The sequence below is a fragment of the Liolophura sinensis genome, chromosome 7 (assembly GCF_032854445.1).
Source record: "Liolophura sinensis isolate JHLJ2023 chromosome 7, CUHK_Ljap_v2, whole genome shotgun sequence".
Classification (NCBI taxonomy): domain Eukaryota; kingdom Metazoa; phylum Mollusca; class Polyplacophora; order Chitonida; family Chitonidae; genus Liolophura; species Liolophura sinensis.
Window position 1 is genome coordinate 14,886,760 of NC_088301.1, and position 18,600 is coordinate 14,905,359.

The 18,600-nt window shown below is 39.6% G+C and overlaps 1 protein-coding gene across 1 annotated transcript; it reads right to left on the reverse strand.

Moving 5' to 3' along the window:
- Positions 1-299: 299 nt before the first annotated feature.
- On the reverse strand, positions 300-16,124 carry LOC135471382 (multiple epidermal growth factor-like domains protein 10). Its single transcript, XM_064750595.1, has 6 exons — positions 16,042-16,124; positions 13,564-13,707; positions 9,430-9,582; positions 4,124-4,264; positions 3,433-3,520; positions 300-3,059 (listed from the first exon to the last, which is right to left on the reverse strand). Exons 1-6 carry the CDS (start codon positions 16,073-16,075, stop codon positions 2,849-2,851), a joined length of 771 nt encoding a protein of 256 aa, XP_064606665.1. The 5' UTR covers positions 16,076-16,124; the 3' UTR covers positions 300-2,848.
- Positions 16,125-18,600: the final 2,476 nt, after the last annotated feature.

Here is an 18,600-nt window from a genome sequence, read left to right on the forward strand (position 1 = left end):
AATTTAGTCATATAATTAAGAGGAGTCATTAGGTCTGTATACATATATTGTATAAATATGTATTCGAGGTAAATAATATGGTCGTCTCATGGTGTTAATTTTTTAAATTAACATTAGATCTACGAATGATCTGTACCACACAACAGTTAACATGGTGAATGTTACTGATGAAAATACTCCTGTAGTAACCTCACGTATTTAGATCTGTCTACAGTGTTAAATAAAAGCATATCTTAACTGCAGTGTTGTTACAAATGAAAATGAAATATATCTACATGCAAGTATTCTAGGCACAGGATCATGCAATACTGGAGATGGAACAAATAGTCTTCGACACGATCTCTTAATTCTATTACGAAGGCTTGACAAGTGGGACTTCAACAGATGACAACTTTCTCTCTTTCTCTCTGGAGGGTGGAAACTGGGCAGAGCCCGGGGGGAACCCACGACCATCCGCAGGTTGCTGCAGACCTTCCCACGTACCGCCGGAGAGAAAGCCAGCATGATTTGGACTTTTTTTGAGAGACTCCTGGGTCATTATGCTGCGCCAACGCGCTAACCTACTGAGCCACGGAGGCCCCTGAACAGATGACGAACACAAGGGTTTAAATTCATGCTTCGATAATTACCAATCCCTTCACCTTAAACAACATACAAAAAAGAAGAACGTGTCCCTGTATGTCAAATATATTAGCTCTTCAAAACACACTGAAGATCATGAGGCTGACAACCCTGTACAAGATTGAAGATATCAATTCATTCATACTATGAAACTCTCAAATAGCATCACGTTCCATTCGGAATAAGGCAAATGTTAAGGGAGCGGACTCGATTGTTTTAACTGGACAATGTGATTTAGTCAGGAATCATCTGTGTGCCAACAGAGCATGTCCGCCCACTAGCTCTGAACAGCGATCATGTTCGTTTTAGTAACAAAAGGTCTATCCAGTCAAATCTGTACTTACGGGCACCTGTGTTTAGCGTCTAACTGTCCTAAGCGGCCGCTGTCTGCCGGGACCAAGCGATTTTCCATGTTTAACGACCTGTACTACGCGGACACCTGTCCAACGCGGCCAACAACCGCTATATATTGTAGCAAAGACCAATATCAACATGCCCTATGCGCTCAAGACTTTCAAAATCAATAACAATCAAATATTCAAAAATTTCAAAATGGCGGCCACAAACTTCGGCAGCTTTGATAGTGATTGAAAATTTGCAATATTGTAATATGCATCTTTGTCTTGATCAGTTTGTGGTTTACTGGTCAATGGAAGTAAAGCTTCTTTGCTTTAAAGCCCAGCTGGCTATTGTCAAGACAGCCACTGGGATTAGCCCTATGTAGAGGTCGCCTGAGGTGTGAAAGCAATAAGGTTACAGTGAGCAAATCAGGATATAATCTGACCTCCTGTGGTTCAATCCACAAATAGTTTCTTTGACAAAGCATCTAGATTGCCTGACCATTATCTTTGTAGGCACCTGGAGATGTGTCTTCCTGTGAGTTTGCCAAAATATGACCTCTCACGAACACGTTGAACCTCCCAGATCCATATACAAGTATGTTGTTACTTCACTGGCAATGGCAAAACGAATAAATGTTTATACAGCTCATACGTCTAGGTGAAATCCGTAGTCCAAAAGTTTATTGTAATATCCTAACTGGCGCAAAACTGTCTAGACCATGAAAATCTTGGAAGGAAAAGTGCTCAAGTCACACAAACGCTGACTTGAAACTCGGGTTGTAAGCGCTTGTTTATTTACACTCTATGTGAACACTATTAGGTCTTTAGGCTTATAAGCTACACTGCTTAATTGTTTTGAGATATAATATTAGTATACTGTTGTTATATATCCACTAAATATATGCTCAGAACTTTGAAATTTAAATTTGATAGGGTTATTATAATTTTCAAGTTAAATTTAGGACTTTCTAGGTCCATAAAACCCATAATGTTTTCCTGTGTAATTAAAGTGACATAAAGTCTGCCACTATACATACATAGGAACCATGATAAACGACAAAGTTGTCATCGAAAAATATGTTCAAAAAATTCTAAAAAATTTTGAAAGCCGAGAACATGGAGTTGATTATTGGGGATATGGAAATGACGGACAATTCACTCCAAGAAGCCATGTTGTAGAAGCCCTTTTGAACTTGGCCAATCCATAGCCCTGAAAGCGTCACGTGATAATTGGCTGTCACGTGAAAAAATATTAGCTCTCGATTGTCAGTGTGGTGTCTTATAGTGGATACAGGTATCGGTGCAATAAATTGGATTTTGCGGCTTAAGTGTAAAACTGATGTATTTTGAACCACACGTTTATAAGCAGGGAACCGAGAACGGCTGCTCCTGTCACAATGCGTACATGTTGGGCAGGATACTGCAGTAACTTGTCACCGTAAGCTGGCAGAAAACCCTCCGGGAGAGTCATTGCTTGAAAAAAAATGTTGTGACTTTCCATTACTTTTCCTTAGCAAAGTCAGAGCTATTACAAAAATATCTTTCCAAAATCTGAATAAAAGGGTCTGTTGTTAATCAGAAGGTCCTGCAGTGTTCGGTAAATTCCCTGCAGTCGGTACATCCAGCTAGGCCAAATTCTTACACCCCTGTAGGACGAGGGCAAGCAGGACCGCTAAAACACGACAGTTGTGTCCACCAACATCGCCCTCACCGAGCCCCAAACTAAAAGAAGCATTTGAACCTTTTCAAATTGAAAACAAAGTGTGCTGTGTTTAGGAGCGAATTATCTAATTCAAACTATATATATATGTTCAAAACTTGTCCTTTTTAACGGTTCACTATCTCCCGTTCTTTCCAGGAAGCGTTTCGCGTCCAAAGCCATGAAATTAAGTAACAACTGTGTAACTGGCCTCGGTGTCATTACAAGAAAATCGGATTTTGTCGTATTCATTCTCATAAACACTCTCATACGGGTTGCTGTCCACTGGAGTTGAAATCCGCGCTTCTCTCCCTTGATTAGAACTCTCCCGATTCTGGACGTGGACCGGATCCGAACGCTCAGAGGTTCCTCCTGACTTATTACCGTGACATCTTCTCCTGTAGAAATAACACAGTCTATGGTCACCAAAATAATTTCAACAAAGATATACTATCTTAACAGAAAATATAAACCCAACAAAGCGAAAATTATTACAGCAGCATATTACAATATGCTTATCTCTAATATCGATTTATTCGGATTATTTCGTCACATTTTCTGAGTACATGTAAATGTATTAGGATTTAAATTGCACATTATTCTGTATCACAGAGCGGGAACGATGGGTACAGCTTTAGGTGTATCACAACCTTTAGTGTATAAACAAAGTATTATAAAAATATAATAAATACATAAAATATTACATGTATATCTAAATCCTATACTGTGGAATAAACATTCATGGTCCTTTTTTAAGTTGGCATCACTTACGTGTACATCAGTACAATAACGACGATTACCACAGCGACCACCACAGCCACACAGCCTATAACCACTCCTGTGTAGTTATAGTTGACGACTATAAACGATAAAATACACATTTAAACAAAGCTGAAATTGCTGATTTTATTGTGCTACATCTTATTCAGTTTTTAGCGAGCAATGTATTTTATGACGGTGAACATTTCAGCAGCACAGAAATGTTTATTTTCTAAACAAAATCGTTACACAATGGCGCTGTGGGACAAAACCTACACTCTGACATTGACAGACATATGCTATTAAACTGAGAGGGGTGGGCGTATGGGAAATCTAATGCGGTGCAACTTTGGCGGAATATGTTAGATCTTCAAGGTGGGACTGACTTTGAGCTGCGTGCTGAGTTACATAAGCAAGAAAGTATGCAATGGATTGTTGTTATCCTGCCTTCCACATGGAGATAATTATCTGTTGTAGGATTAAAAGCGAAACAGCCTATAAATGGAGCGTAATCGACAGCAAATCCTGATCTTTCAAATATTAATGACATTAGGATACTCTTGTGTATAATCATTAGGCCACTGGCACCTTAGGAATTACTTTTAGACGCAAAATTATTGGCGACGTTCTATTATCAGTTGAAATGTCACCAAGAGAGTGTATTTACATTCAAAGATAATCTTTTTCAGGTAATGATGCTTACGGGTACAAAATCTGCCTTCATGTCCATCTGTACAACCTCCAATACATGCTCCATTCCTGACGTCACATCCGGTTGGACCATTAAGACAGTTCAGACTACAAGTAAGTTTGCAGTTTTGTCCCCATGTGCCAGGGGAGCATGCTGTCAAAATAGAACACATATTTCTGTTATCTTCAGACTTCTGTCTCATTTGTCGATGTTTCAGTGTTACCGTTCTATAGCTTGCATTGTCAGCTTTCTTGTTCTTTTTTGTCTGCATTGCAATCGTTAAAGGCAAGCTAGAATAAATCTCACAACATAGGCTGGCATCAATCTTGGACACTAAAACTAGCACATAACAACCCTGGAAAGCAAAGGAACTCATGTAAGCCTGACACCGTTTAAAGCGGAGCGAGGAATGCTATAAGCGTGCTTGGAATAGACACGGGTGGCGACGAGAAGAGTGGCCGGTGGCGAGACACAATCTCACAAAGTGTCCTGTACAGAAAATGGAGTATGAAAGTCAAATGGCGTAAAATCCGATATGTCTAAACCCAGGAAACTCCTTTACAGAGGAGGACAGTAAGTATGACTGCTCTCCAGTGGACTTCAGTAAATGACTGCTCTCAAATGGACTTAACTTAATGACTGCCAGCTGCACAAGTCTGTCGGTAATATTTATAGATAAACGTAAAAAAAATATTCTGGATGGTTTTAAACATGTTTACAACAGCGATACATATTTCCAGAAAGTGTACTCTATGTACGATGACACTATACTCATAAACCCCGAAGCCCCGAGAACGCTAGAATGAATTACAGTGCAAAGCAGGCACAGAGGGAAAAATGGAAGTCAGACACTGACTCAGGAACAAATAAAAAAAATAATACAATATTTAAAGACGTGGTTCGTAACACTTCCTCTCCCCCAAAAAGAAAAGATAACTGTACTTAAGTACCCATTTTTTTTTACAATCACTAATTATAACACATATATACCAGAATGACAAAATGATGTAATAAGGGAAAAATGTACGTACAGAAAGAAATATGCATACACAAATGTCAACCAAGCTCTCGATAGCATGTCAGCCACACTGTTTTTCTTACAAGCAATATGTATAATTTCCACAGCATAAGGCTGTAAGGTCAAATACCATCGTAATAATCTTTGATTCTTGTTCTTAAAACTTTTCTAAGAACACCAAAGGGTCGTGATTAGTATACATAGTGATATTACCAGAGCAACTGGTCAATTACAATTCGAAATGCTGTACAGCCAGCACCAGGCCAGACGCCTCCTTTTCTGTGGTGGACTAATTCCTTTGATGTCTATTTAAGTTCCTAGAGAAATAGCTCACAGGCTGTTCTGTTCCATCTTCCATGTCACTAGGCATCTGAAAAGGACGGCTTAGATTTGGAGCTTTGAAAATAGGACGTTTAGATAGAATGTCCTTTAACCCATTAAGACTGACTAACAACTGTCTGACCATACACACTTGACATTCGTTCTGCGCAACAGAGTCAATGGAACAGCAAGATCGCTGAAATGGGACACAAACGTACGGTAAAACTACATACCCCAAGCACTCTAAGAAGGTCTTTCCTACAAGTATGCACTGGTAAAGATAGTATGGCCTGGACTTTGGCTGAACGAAGGGCAAAGGTATGCCGCTTGTTCTTTGGCAAATTCTTCTTGAGATCAGTCACTAAACCTAATTAAGACAATCAAGAGAATATCTTTTCGAGATGTTTACCAGGTTCTTACTAAGAGCAATCTTAGTAATAAACTTGGCATTTCCTACCCTATCAATACAATCCTCACTACGAGGAATAGGATAAGAATCCGTCTTGTTTACAGCATTGGTCTTTCTGTAATCCACATATAGGCGTATAGAACCATCGAACTTAGAAATAACTACAGTTGGTGAACAACAGCCGCTCCGGCTATGCCCTATAACCCCGCTGTCTAACATGTACCGTATTTCCTAGTTAACAAGCTTTAGCATTGCAGGGTTAATCCTGAAAGGGTGATGTTTGATGGGTACAGCCCCCCCCCCCCCCTACATCTACATCATGTCCTGCAGCATTAGTACAACCAGGTACATCCAAACATATTTTATTTATTATTTATTTCATTGGTGTTTTACGCCGTACTCAAGAATATTTCACTTATACGACAGCCGCCAGCATTATGGTGGGAGGAAACCAGGTAGAGCCTGGGGGAAACCCACGACCATCCGCAGGTTGATGGAAGACCTTCCCACGTACGGTCGGAAAGGAAGCCAGCATGAGCTTGACTTGAACTCACAGCGACCTCATTGGTGAAGGCTTCCGGGTCATTACGCTGCGTTAGCGCGCTAACCAACTGAGCCACTCCTGTTTCCGACATTTAGAAAGGTGACTTTAACACTTTACCTAAAATGCTCAATATATTAATGCGACATGTGACAGTTTCCCGATGACCAGGTGTGCTAATAATGTAGTTAACAACGTTAGCTTTTTGCTAACCGATATAGTCCACTAAACTTGGCCTTAAGCGGTTGGTGAGGTATGGGCAAACATACTCTAATAAGGTTACTTCTGTTTCCTGAGGACATCTAACCTTAAGACCATACACCAACTCAAATGGACTAATCCCAGTGTTCTCAAAAGGAGTATCTCTAGAGGCAAGCAATACAAATTTTATCGCTTTGTCCCAAGTTTCAGATTTTCCATACAATATGCTCGTAGAGCACTCTTCATGATTTGGTGGTATATTTCCAAAGCCCCTTGGGATCGACAGTGATAAGGTGTGGATTAAAGCTGCTTAATCCCACATAACTTCCTGATATAAACCAGACATAACGATGGAGCCCTGGTCAGTTTGTATTTCCTTAGGTAAACCATATCTGGTGAAAAGATTCACAGACTATTAACTATCCGAGGTGTAGTTAGCTGTATCTGTTAGCTGTATCCATAATAGTCAATAAGTACCTTACTAAAAGGCACACTAAAACCCGGATTTGGAATTAAGGATGCAGGCCATATACTATGCTGTGGGTTTCCTACAAGCTGACAGGTGTGACCTGTCTTACAGAAATTAACCACATCCCTGTGAATCTTAGACTAATAAATATAGCGAGCGATTTTATTTTCTAATGCCTAAATGTCCACCTATTGGAATCTCATGACCCATCTTAAGTAGTTCCTGTCTACAGTTAGAGGTGAGAAATCTTGATTCAAATTTGCTTAATCATTAGCTGATACATGAGGCAGTCAATACTTTCTTCTCAACAGCCCATCCTCCAGCTATTCCCTCGAAAAATAAAGCAGACTTACTTAATTCCCTTACATTCTCTACACCATCAATATCATGAAAGAACGTTTCAGCCAAATTAATATTACCCGCTGAATCCCCGATGGTTACAGAAGAATTGTCTTCCTTCTCCCTAGCTCTTTTCTGTGACCTGGAGAGGGAAATATACCTGGAAACTCTCCGTAGGTCTTTTGTATTTTCGTCCAAAAACCTGTACACTGCAGACATGAGGACAAACCTTAACTTAATTTCATGCTAAGTCATTACCGAGCAAAAAAAGAAAATACCTTTCTCAGGCAAACTCTTAACAACCCCTTCAGTAACCAAATCAGAAGTTATGGTAACCTCTAGTAAGGGAACAGACATAAAAATTCCATTAAAACCCTGGATCAGAACATGACTGGCAGCCTTATCGGAATAACATCTTCTAACATCAGGCTGATTTGCCCGAAGATTCCTAAGTATACGAACAGGGGAGGTAACTCCATTCACAGTAACCACACCATCAGACATGAATCCCCAGTATGTCTCTGTTGTCTGTCCTACCTCTTTAACGTATGATTTGACGATAGGACAAAAACTGCGTATGTTGACGGGGAACGTATCAGAAGAAAAACACACATTTGACTTTTGTTATCTGCTTATCAGTACTAAAATTTGAAATCTTTTTGTCGGAATTCCACTTCTGAAATTTAGTCTGAAAATTTTGTTCATTACTATGTAGATTTAACTCATATTCATCAGCCAAACTTGCCGCGGTCTTTATGTGCTTGACCTTCTGTTCACCTAAATGAGCCTTGACCTCATTTCCAACATTGTTCTTAAATTCTTCCAAGAGAATAGCCTCCCTTAAATTCTGAAAAGAATGACCTAACGTCAGAGCCCTATACAAGCTATTAAACAGTGTTTCTTTACACCTGGCAAACTCCACGTAAGTTTCATCAGCTGTTTCCTTAACTGTCTGAACTTCTGTCTACAGGCCTCCGGCACAAGCACTCAAAAGCAGACAAGACCAGTGCCTTGACTGTGTTGTAAACTGAAGACTGATCTACCGACAAAGTAGAATAGACCTCTGCAGCTTAACCTTCCAATGTACTCTGCAGTAACATTGTCCAGTACCTTCAGGCCACTCCAAGTTAACAGTCACTTTCTCAAATTTTGGGACAGAAAAAAACTTTCTACAGCCTTATCATCGTATTTGGGCACTAATCGAAGGCTTTGGGCCAAACCAATCCCTTGCTGATTACGACTAACAGCTTCTTTATCACTACTTTTAACCCGGGGTTCCTTCAGTTTGAACTCCTGTTTTAACTCTGTTTCTCTCTTTCTTCCTTTTTTTAATATCACCGTCTCTAACTTAAACTCTCTTTCCCTTTCTAACTTTCAACTTTCTAAGACTCTTAGGGCTTCTGGCTTAAGTCTAATTGAAACATGTCAGATATTTTCTTTAAATCTGCCTTCGTAGACAACGTAACAACCGACAAATCCTCACAATCAAAGATTGAAGGTACATTAAATTCCTCAGCCATAATGACACAATATAGTGTACAAAGAAACTACATAAGTAGTTTTACAAAATGTCAATCTCTGTTTGATCCAAAATAGGAATCAAAACACCTCTAAGCACCGCTAACACCGCTGACAATTAACGTGCTATAATCTAGCACGAGCAGATTTTAGTTCCCGGACAAGCCCCAAATATGTAATAGTACCACTATAGGAGAGCAAAGATGAGAAACAACTGGTTTGTTTACCTCTCAGATAAGCGACAAACCTTACGCAAGGTCAAGTGGACTTTCTAAGTGACTGTTGTGGACCTTAGTAAATGACTGCCAGCTTCACAACTCCGCAGGCCATACATATAGAATAACGTAAAGAAATTCCGGATGGTTTGATCGTAAATATGTAAACACTTTGCTAAGGTATGTGTAGGGAGAAGTGATATAGAATAAGACTCTTTCAGAAGGGGAAGGTTTTTAGTTAGTAACAACAGGCATTTTGATTGAATACAAGCGACTGGCATACTAACTTTGTCGACAGTGAGATCCCAAGAAACCGGCCTTACAGCGGGGATTCTCGTCTCTGACTGGACAGTCCCCGGATGTTCTGTTACACGTGACGTTGTTATAACATTCCCCACATTTTTGCTCACAATCGGCTCCCCAAAACCCAGCATCACATCCTGTCAAAAAAGTCAAAAGTTCAAAAAATATTTAGTGGCCAAATGGTTAGTATGATAACGCAGCGCAATGACACAAGGGCGTCACCAAAGCGGTCGTTGTCAGTTTAAGTCCAGCTCATCCTGGCTTCCTGTGGGTCCTACGTGAGAAGATACGCCAACAATCTGCCGATGGTCGTGGCTTCACCCGCTTTTCTCCCATTATAATGAATAAGCAGAAGAACACTGTCTTCCATTTTTCCAGTTCAATTATTACACTGAAATCGTAGTTTAACAACCCGGTTCTAAACACCTACATTGCTTTACGAATACAACCGTACAGGAACAGTGATGCATTGCAAAAAGTAACAAAAGAGTACGCCGCTTGGAGTCGACGGTTTGGAGATAGTAGATAGTTGTACCTTGAGTCCATCCTTAGGTCTGGTATACTTTGAATTTATTAGTTATCCGCCTTTGAAAGATGTTAAAGCGTGTACCAGTAAACCCTCTTTAATGAAAATCCAGCTGTTAAGTATTTTCAATGGCGAAGTGCAAAACCCAATTACAAACTTTCACTCTAGATATAAAAAAAAAACCATATTACATTGAAGGAAAACACCGTTGGAAGAAATTTCGAACAGGCAGCACACGCTTTACCTGGACTTGGAGGCAGTTCTAAATCAAAACATGACGGACGTTAATTCAAATGCTTGAATGGCTGGATTACTGCTTAAGCATGCTTTATCAATGCATCTTTTGACATATATACACTTGGATGACATAGGGAATCCGTGTGTACCAAATGTAAGGATAGGTTCACGTTGTAGAGATTGGTGGAATCCTTCACGTAGGGTGAGATAGCCAGCCACACAGTGCCCTACGTACTGTAGCCTATCTCTTTTAGCGAGTCGCCTTTATTCAGCTCTCTGTAACTTGAGACATATTATTATTTGTTAAAGTTCATAAAAGAGTTTGGATGGAAAGATCTCAATACCTCAGGTGACGGCACAATTATTTTTAAAAAATACAGTTTATCGGTCACGGTTGAATACGAGGAAGAAACTCGTTTATTACATTCGTCATGGTAACCAGATCACTTCTTTAGCTCTCAGCCTATGCACCAAGCCAAGCCAACCGCCATATTAGCGCTAATTATGGCTTTTGTCGGTCATGTCGCGTACAAAGAAAGTTTTTTTCATCAAAAAATACCTTGAGATATGCTAATTATGAAATGGTAATGGTAGTTCCACCTCCATGCTTAAAACTATTTGAGAACGGGTCAGAGGTCAATATTTGGGCTAAATTAGCATAAGACAAAATATCGATCACAATATTATGAGGTTGAAACTTATTTTATGCATTCCTCGTGACAACGTGATCACTTATAACCAATTCATAAAGCGAACATGAAGTCTGTCACTATATATACACTAAACAATGGTATAGCACACAGCTATCACAGAAAAATATGTGAAAGAAATCTGTGAAGTTTGGAAAGGTGAGAAGATGAAGTTCAGCACTGGGGATATGGCACTGATGGACAATTCTCTCCGACTAGCCATGTTGTAGAAGCCCTTATGACATTAGCCAATCACTATCGCTTAAAGGGTCACTATAAGCTCTCGACTGTCAGTGTGGTTTGGTGTAGTGGATAAGCAGATATTGATGCAATAAATTGGATTTTGCGGTTAGTTTAAATGTTAAACTGATTCATTTGAACCACACATTTATGAGCAGGGAACTGAAAACAGCTGTCATAATGCGTACGTGTTGGCCAGGAGACTGCTGTAACTTGCCAGGGCAAGAAAATCGCCTCGGGAGAGTCATTGCTTGAAGAAAAATATTGTGACTTTGCATCATTTTTACCTAGCAAAGTCAGATTTATGACGAAAATATCTCGACCAAATCTGAATGAAAGGGTCTCTTATCACTCAAAGGTTCTGCTATGTTCGATAAATTCCCTGAATTCGATACAGCCAGACAGGCCAAATGCTTACACCCATGCAGGACGAGTTCTAGGAGAACCGCTAAAACACGACGCTTGTGTCCACAAACATCGCCCAAGAACGAGTGCCAAACTACAAGAAACACCGGCCTTTTCAACACGGAACAGAGCTGATACTTTTTGGTTGGGTATCAGACGTCATATTGTCTTATTGTATTTCTCATTGTCATATTGTTTAATACCGGTGGTAGGAGAGAGCTCGACGGTCTTGTGAGGTCACTCTCAACAGCTATATGGCAAAATGCCGTCACCGAATGATCAACCGAGGCTATGCTGACACGGGGGAAAGCATACAATTATAACATTTCCAGGAAATTGTAAATGAATCAACAGCATATGCCCCTGGGTCAGAACGGGATGATACATACGGATGTAGAATTTAACCGTGATGCAAATGGGTCATTATTTGGTGTAATACCCAATACTGACATTGCGGTTGAAAACACTGTTCTGTCAAACATCCAATCTGTTTCTCTACGTTTTGTACGAGATTTTTAATCAACTTCAGCGTTTTGTTTTCTAGCTAAGTGAGATAATTTCAACAAAATGCCTTGCTGAGTGCACATGTGCCGTATATCATAACCTAAGTGATTACACACTTTTCAATGACTTTCCCCCCATATGATTTATTTCTAACACCGCTATCATATTGTCAATCATAATTCTCACATTTTTGCCATCAATAAAATCTTGACAGGATTTTACAGTTAAACAACCTTCTCAGAGCTCGTATTTTCTGTGATATTGTTCTTCACCCTGACCGCAGTGGCGACACATGTAACACGGCCCTCACCTGTACCACGGCCCCCACATGTAAAACGGCCCCTACATGTAACACGGCCAGCATGCCCCTGATGCATAACTCACCCCAACCAATTTTTCAACTCGCGTCAGAATAAACAACTACATCTGACTGGCCGTGTGATATGTGGTGTGAGCTATGCTCAGTGGAGCGTATCCACCAGGTGAAGTCTTCCCGTAACTTCTGGGACAATTGCATTGTTTTGTCCAAATCACCATTTTGTTCTCTCAAGACAATTTCCACCTGTCTGTATTTGAATGGTGCATACATTACACCTGAAAAACTGGACGTCATTAAAACAAGGATTGTGAAGCTATTGTGTAGCAATTTTTCACAAATGTGTAATAATTCGGGTAGGTTTGTCAGTTGTCAGACACACAGACATTGAGACAGAGTGATAATGACCATTTTAACATGGAAGTATTCTACATACAGGTTAAGACCTTTTAAATTCGGAATTAGCCGATAACTTCTATCTTTATTTGGCCTTAAGAACATTTGTGAAATGAATTCAACTTTTTACTGCGTATAGGTTCTATGACACTTTTTTAAAAAAAATTGAGAGATTTCCTCATCAATGCTTTTCATAGGTTTCTGCTTTACTGGAAGCTCTCTTGGGGCCTGCTTTTGCCTGGGGACATCTGTATCACTTGGCTAGACAGTTTGTAAAATTTCCAGGTCAAAAGTTACGGTTTCCCATGAATAATAATACTGACGCGATCGCTTTAGGCAGTCCACAATCTATAGCTGGTCCTACTTAGTGGATGGGCTGGGAATTAACGAATTGATCATTAGTGATCGCGTTGTCATAAGCACTGTATAAAAGGAGTTACTCAGTCGTGATCAGTACTATTGCTTTAAGGTAATTTAGTCCAAGTATTAACATCTGACATGTTCTTATTAAAATGGTTTTGAGCATGGGGATGCAGTTACCGTTTTATAATTAGCATATCTCAAGGTCAATTTTGGTTTTGTATCGCTCTGTATCTTTACTGTGTCAAACCTTTTGTACGTGAACTGACCCATAAACCTCTGTTTGCTGCCGGACAAGTAGGTATTGGTAATTGAGGTCAGATTCATTTCCAAAAAACCTCAGACATCCGTTCTCGAAAAAATATGTGAAAAATAATAAATATCATTCATAAAAATATCTGGTGACATGTAAGAGAGAAACATGTAAAACAATATTCCGACTCACTTTTACATTTCAAACCAGAATATCCCGGCATGCATCTGGGATCACCCGGACAGTGCCCGGATGTAGTGTTACAGCTGTCCTGTCCACGTGCACACGATCCACAGGTCTCGTTACAGTCTGGGCCGTAAGTACCTGCTTCACAGGCTTCATTCAAGTAAAACAGAAAACAAAACACAGTATTACAATCCGTTTGAGTTAGATTGCAATATATCGAGATACACACGCTGTACGCCCAAGCAGAAAGTGAAAGTTGTAGCACTGGATAAATCTGGCATTTACAATATATATATATATATAAAACATAACAAACATGCCCGGTGTGGACAAATATAAAGACATATACACTGTTTTGGTACTCTGTGTGTGGGAGACGGGGTGGGGGGGGGGGGGTGGTCTCGCTAGCTGAGATGGTTAAAGCTATAGCTCCATGCCTGTTTCCACGGCAGCGTTGTTTTGTTTGCAAAATTTCTGACAAAGGCCGGTGGGTTACTCCTCGCCCATAACTCTGGTTCTCCTCATTCACGTGAGAATTTCTTGGGTACGTTTTTAAAAAACTTATCAATGAAATCGATCCTTTGGCATGGTAATAGCTATAATGTACATAACGACATAATTGCTCCAACATACAGTGGGCGAATTGTAACGACGGGGCTTCCTGCCGTTACAACTAGCTGCTCTCCAGCTCTAATCATTAAAGTTGTTGGTCTGAGAAATCAAGGGATTTCTAGTTCGATTTATATTCACGTTGATGTTGTACGGATGTTTGCTTGTCCAACACACAGCAACATTTATGGAATTACGGCTGGTGTGTATGCTATCTGCTTGTGTTCAAGTAACAAACATTTCAAGTTGATTTGAACTTGACATGAAATACCATTCTACAGGCTGTATTCTGCCTGGTTTCCTACATGGAGAAAAAAGACTGAATTGTTGACTGCCATCTTGTCTAGACCCTGGTCACGTGCAGCAGAAGTGTTGCCGCAGGGAATGACGCAAGGCAGAAATCCCTCATAGTCTAAAGGATTTTGATAGTTCAATGCGAGGTCATGGCTCCTAACCTTTTAATATAAGTGCGGATCCAACGAAACTTCAAGGTAAGTATTTCAAAAAAAAATATCAAAAACAGTTCACTAAAACCTATCCGACCTGAGATGGCACAGGTTTGTGCGGGTGATGTCCATCCCATGTTGAATCTGTATGTTGAATTAAAGTGAAGGTTTTGTTACAGGTATAAAAATATCGGTACACCAAGCACATGGGTAATTATAATATTCAAGCTATATAGATCATTACGTCATCACCAGGCTCGATGGAATCCCAGCTGAACATTTCACTGTCCATCATATAGACAGCGATTACACACCGGCTTAATAACTTAATAGTTATACTACGAATCCATACAGGTGGAAGTTAGTAACCTACTGCTCACTAAATCAGTCTTGAGGCCATTTTATGATTAGTTTACCTCAAACAGTACGTGGAGGTGTGAAGTCGGAGTTACCCAATCTACTACTACCCCCACCAAAATCCGGTTGTGGATGTTGATGGACTGTTCCTTGGGATTCCTTACTAGTGTAGCTGTTTATGGACTGACGTTTGGGGGAGAATCTAACTGTTGACGACTTGTTAAAGTGTCACCTCGATTCATGCCAGTGTCCATCGAGATCGTGACGGTAGAAGACAAGATAATACTGATGAGATGTGTTATATATGTAACATTGACGGAAAATTCCACCAATTTTGGTGTATTCTATTTCTGCCCTAGTATTAAATGTCTCAAGCTCATATAACTACATAGGCCTATTTACGACCTTGGAAATCAGATATAAATGGTTATGCATATTATTTAATCTGAAATGAACACATCACCAATTATGGTGATATTAGTTTCAAAATCTAGTTTGTTATGCATTGTCTCCTTTTCACTATATTGGGACCTGGAAGATGATAGAATCTTACCTGCCTGTCTGCTACCTGAAAGACGATAGAACTACTCGAGGATAATTTAACATTTTGCGATTCGTTTATTCAAGTCGCGTCAATTATTTGCTGGTTAATTTTATTGTAACAAAATGTTCATCTACAACTGAATTCCTAATTTCTGCTTTCTATGAGTCTTATTTCTTTAGATCATTATACTGTCTTACATTTATTATAACACCCGGGAACCCCTATATGTTAGTAGAGTACCTTAAACTCTACTGTCGGTTCTTCCTCTGGCATCTTATGTTCGGAGATTTATTTGAGAATTTCACAATTTACAGAGAATTAGACAATAACAGATTCCTGGGTTAGTATCACAATATGGTGTTAAATTTTGCCTCTGTTTTGTCTGGATTCAAAGTAGATATCACGATCATTTAAACAAAAACTCAATAACACCAGTTCCCAAAAGTATATGTAAAACATATAAATGATCAATAAATCTGGTGACATGTAAGAAGAAAGCATCTGAGTCACAAGCTATTCTCGACTCACCTGTTTTACACTTCAAACTAGAATATCCCGACATGCATCTGGGATTACCACGACAGTACCCGGATGCCGTGTTACAACTGTCCGGTCCACTTGCACACGATCCACAGGTCTCGTTACAGTAGTGGCCATATTTACCTGCTTCACAGGCTTAATTTAAGTAAAAAGAGAAAATAAAGCTCGATATACAAGTCATTTCCGTGCTGTTGTAATGTATCAAGATACACAGGCTATGCACGCAAGCAGGAAGTGGTAGTTTTTGTACTGGATGTACCTAACGTTTATAACATAATTATGTAAAATATAACTGAAACAAACGTGCTCGCGTTGGGCGCCGGCAAATACATGTAGCGTCCTTTGCCGTGCGCGGGACCTCGCTGGCTGAGTGAGTACTAGTACTAGCCCCCCGGTATTAACTTTAGTCAGAGCCACAGTGCATTTAGTTTTGTAATAGGCCAAGCTCAGTATTAACCTTTAAGCCTGGTTTAACTTTTATTACACTTTTAAACAACCGGTCACTGGATACACAAGTACGTAAACTGTATATGATCGTAACAGTGATGAGATACATGGATATTCCCTGTGTACATACGGGCAGACACTCTCACAGAGGTGTTGGTATAAAAATACTCAACCGGAACTACTTGTATATCACTCCGCGTGCCATATAACACACAATCTATACTTACCCCACTTAAACAATGAAGCGGTGATCCATTTCCAAAAAAACATGATCACCATTTCCTTAAATAATTTGTAAAAATTAATACATATAAATGATCAAAAAACCTGGTGACATATAAGAGAGAAGCATGTAAAACATTATTCTCGACTGACCTGTTTTACATTTCAAACCAGAATATCCCGGCATGCATCTAGGATTACCCCGACAGTGGCCGGATGTAGTGTTACAACTGCTTGGTCCACTTGCACACGATCCACAGGTCTTGTTACAGTCGTGGCCATAAGTACCTGCCTCACAGGCTTGATGCAAAAAGAAACATCATCATAATTTGGTGGTTATAGTTTTCTGTGTCAAAGAATAGGCGATCCGTTAAAAACAAAAAGTGACTTTTACATGTTGTTCTTTTGTATATATAAGACAGCACATATTTGGACTTCACCACTTGTTCAGTATCCCCCTTGAGACATATTAAAGCTTAAATCTCGCAACGCAACGCAAATCCCCCCCACGTAACGTGTTTAAGGTTACGTTTTCGTAAAAAAATGAAAAGACAATCGCTTTTCTGAAAATTAATTAATTGAGCAGAACAGAAGCCGATTTTTGAGCAAAGGTGGGATCCTCTAGGCATTGGGTTGCAGATTGAGCAAATAGTCGGTAGGAACAGATCCTGAGGTTCTAAATGCGGATAGGAAAATGCCAAGTGTTTTGGCAAATGTTCTGAGTATGAACAAACTATTCAACTTTTGCTTTGAAATCAGCCATACCGATGAATCCTCATTGTGCGAAATGTTCAGCGTGCTGTAGCATTTGCAATAGCAATGACAACACTTGATGTCGAGTTGCACCCAGGACCCATCTTACGCCAATGGTCTATGCTGAAGGGACATACTGCCGAAGTCAGAATATTTGAGTTGGTTCAATTGAAAGAAAGCTAAAATATGAAGTAAGGTTCATCATACAAACAACTGAAAAATATGCGTAAAAATACTTCTTTCATTTTTTCAGATGTTTTAAGAGTGTTAGAAGGCATTCAAATGTTTTTAAGCTCTGAGGGTCGCTATGTGTCACACTGACGGTATCTAGGAACTCTGACGTCACATCACTTTTTTCCTGATGTTCAGAAGAAGAAAGGAATTTTAGCGAACATTATTTCAGTAATCTTTCACTCATGGGAAAAGAGTTATTCTAACATTCAGTGTCGTTATTAGAGTTGAAAAAATTTCCTGTGACGTCAAAGTCCCTAACCTCTCATAGTTTGGTCCATAAAGCCGCCCTTAGAATTCAAATGTTTGAGCGCTTTTAATTCTTTTCACAAAAATGTAAAAGAAAAAATTAAAAAAAGGATATTTATGTCTAGTTTTAAGTGATGTATTTAGTGATGCCCACGCCGATTTCATGCGGTCTGTACCTTTAAAATAAATATAAAAATGAGTTGCATTTGACTCCTAACTAAACCTCCTAGGCCTATATTTTGCGAAAAATGACAATTAAGAGAACTGAAAAGGGGAAATCCGTCAGTGGTGTAAAGCGAGATAACATGCAAATCAGACAGCACAAAGATTACCACGATACAACCTTTGTTTGTGGATCGCACATGTAAACAATGCTATACATTGGAAGCGATTTATGCTAAAGTCTAGCAGACCAAATAGAACCTTCCTTTTTATCGATAATGCATTATAAAGAATTCGTAACTGCCAACGAACTGTAATACAGAACTGAAATTCATGGTAGGTCTCTGACATTTGAAGTTCGCTGAATGTCTCCCGTCGTTTAGACAACAAGGGGAGGTAACCCAGCCAAAACAGTCCGTCATCGTCCGTCATCTAAATATAGCGACTTCAGAGAATTTATGGTGGAAGGGAAACCCGAACAAA

Coding starts and splice junctions, on each gene's coding strand:
- LOC135471382 (XM_064750595.1), bottom strand. CDS start 16,075: ATGTCGGGATATTCTAGTTTGAAGTGTAAAACAG. Junction 13,708..16,041: donor TAGTTTGAAGTGTAAAACAG/GTGAGTCGAGAA, acceptor ACTTGAATGAAG/CCTGTGAAGCAGGTACTTAC. Junction 3,060..3,432: donor GTTATTGTACTGATGTACAC/GTAAGTGATGCC, acceptor TTATTTCTACAG/GAGAAGATGTCACGGTAATA.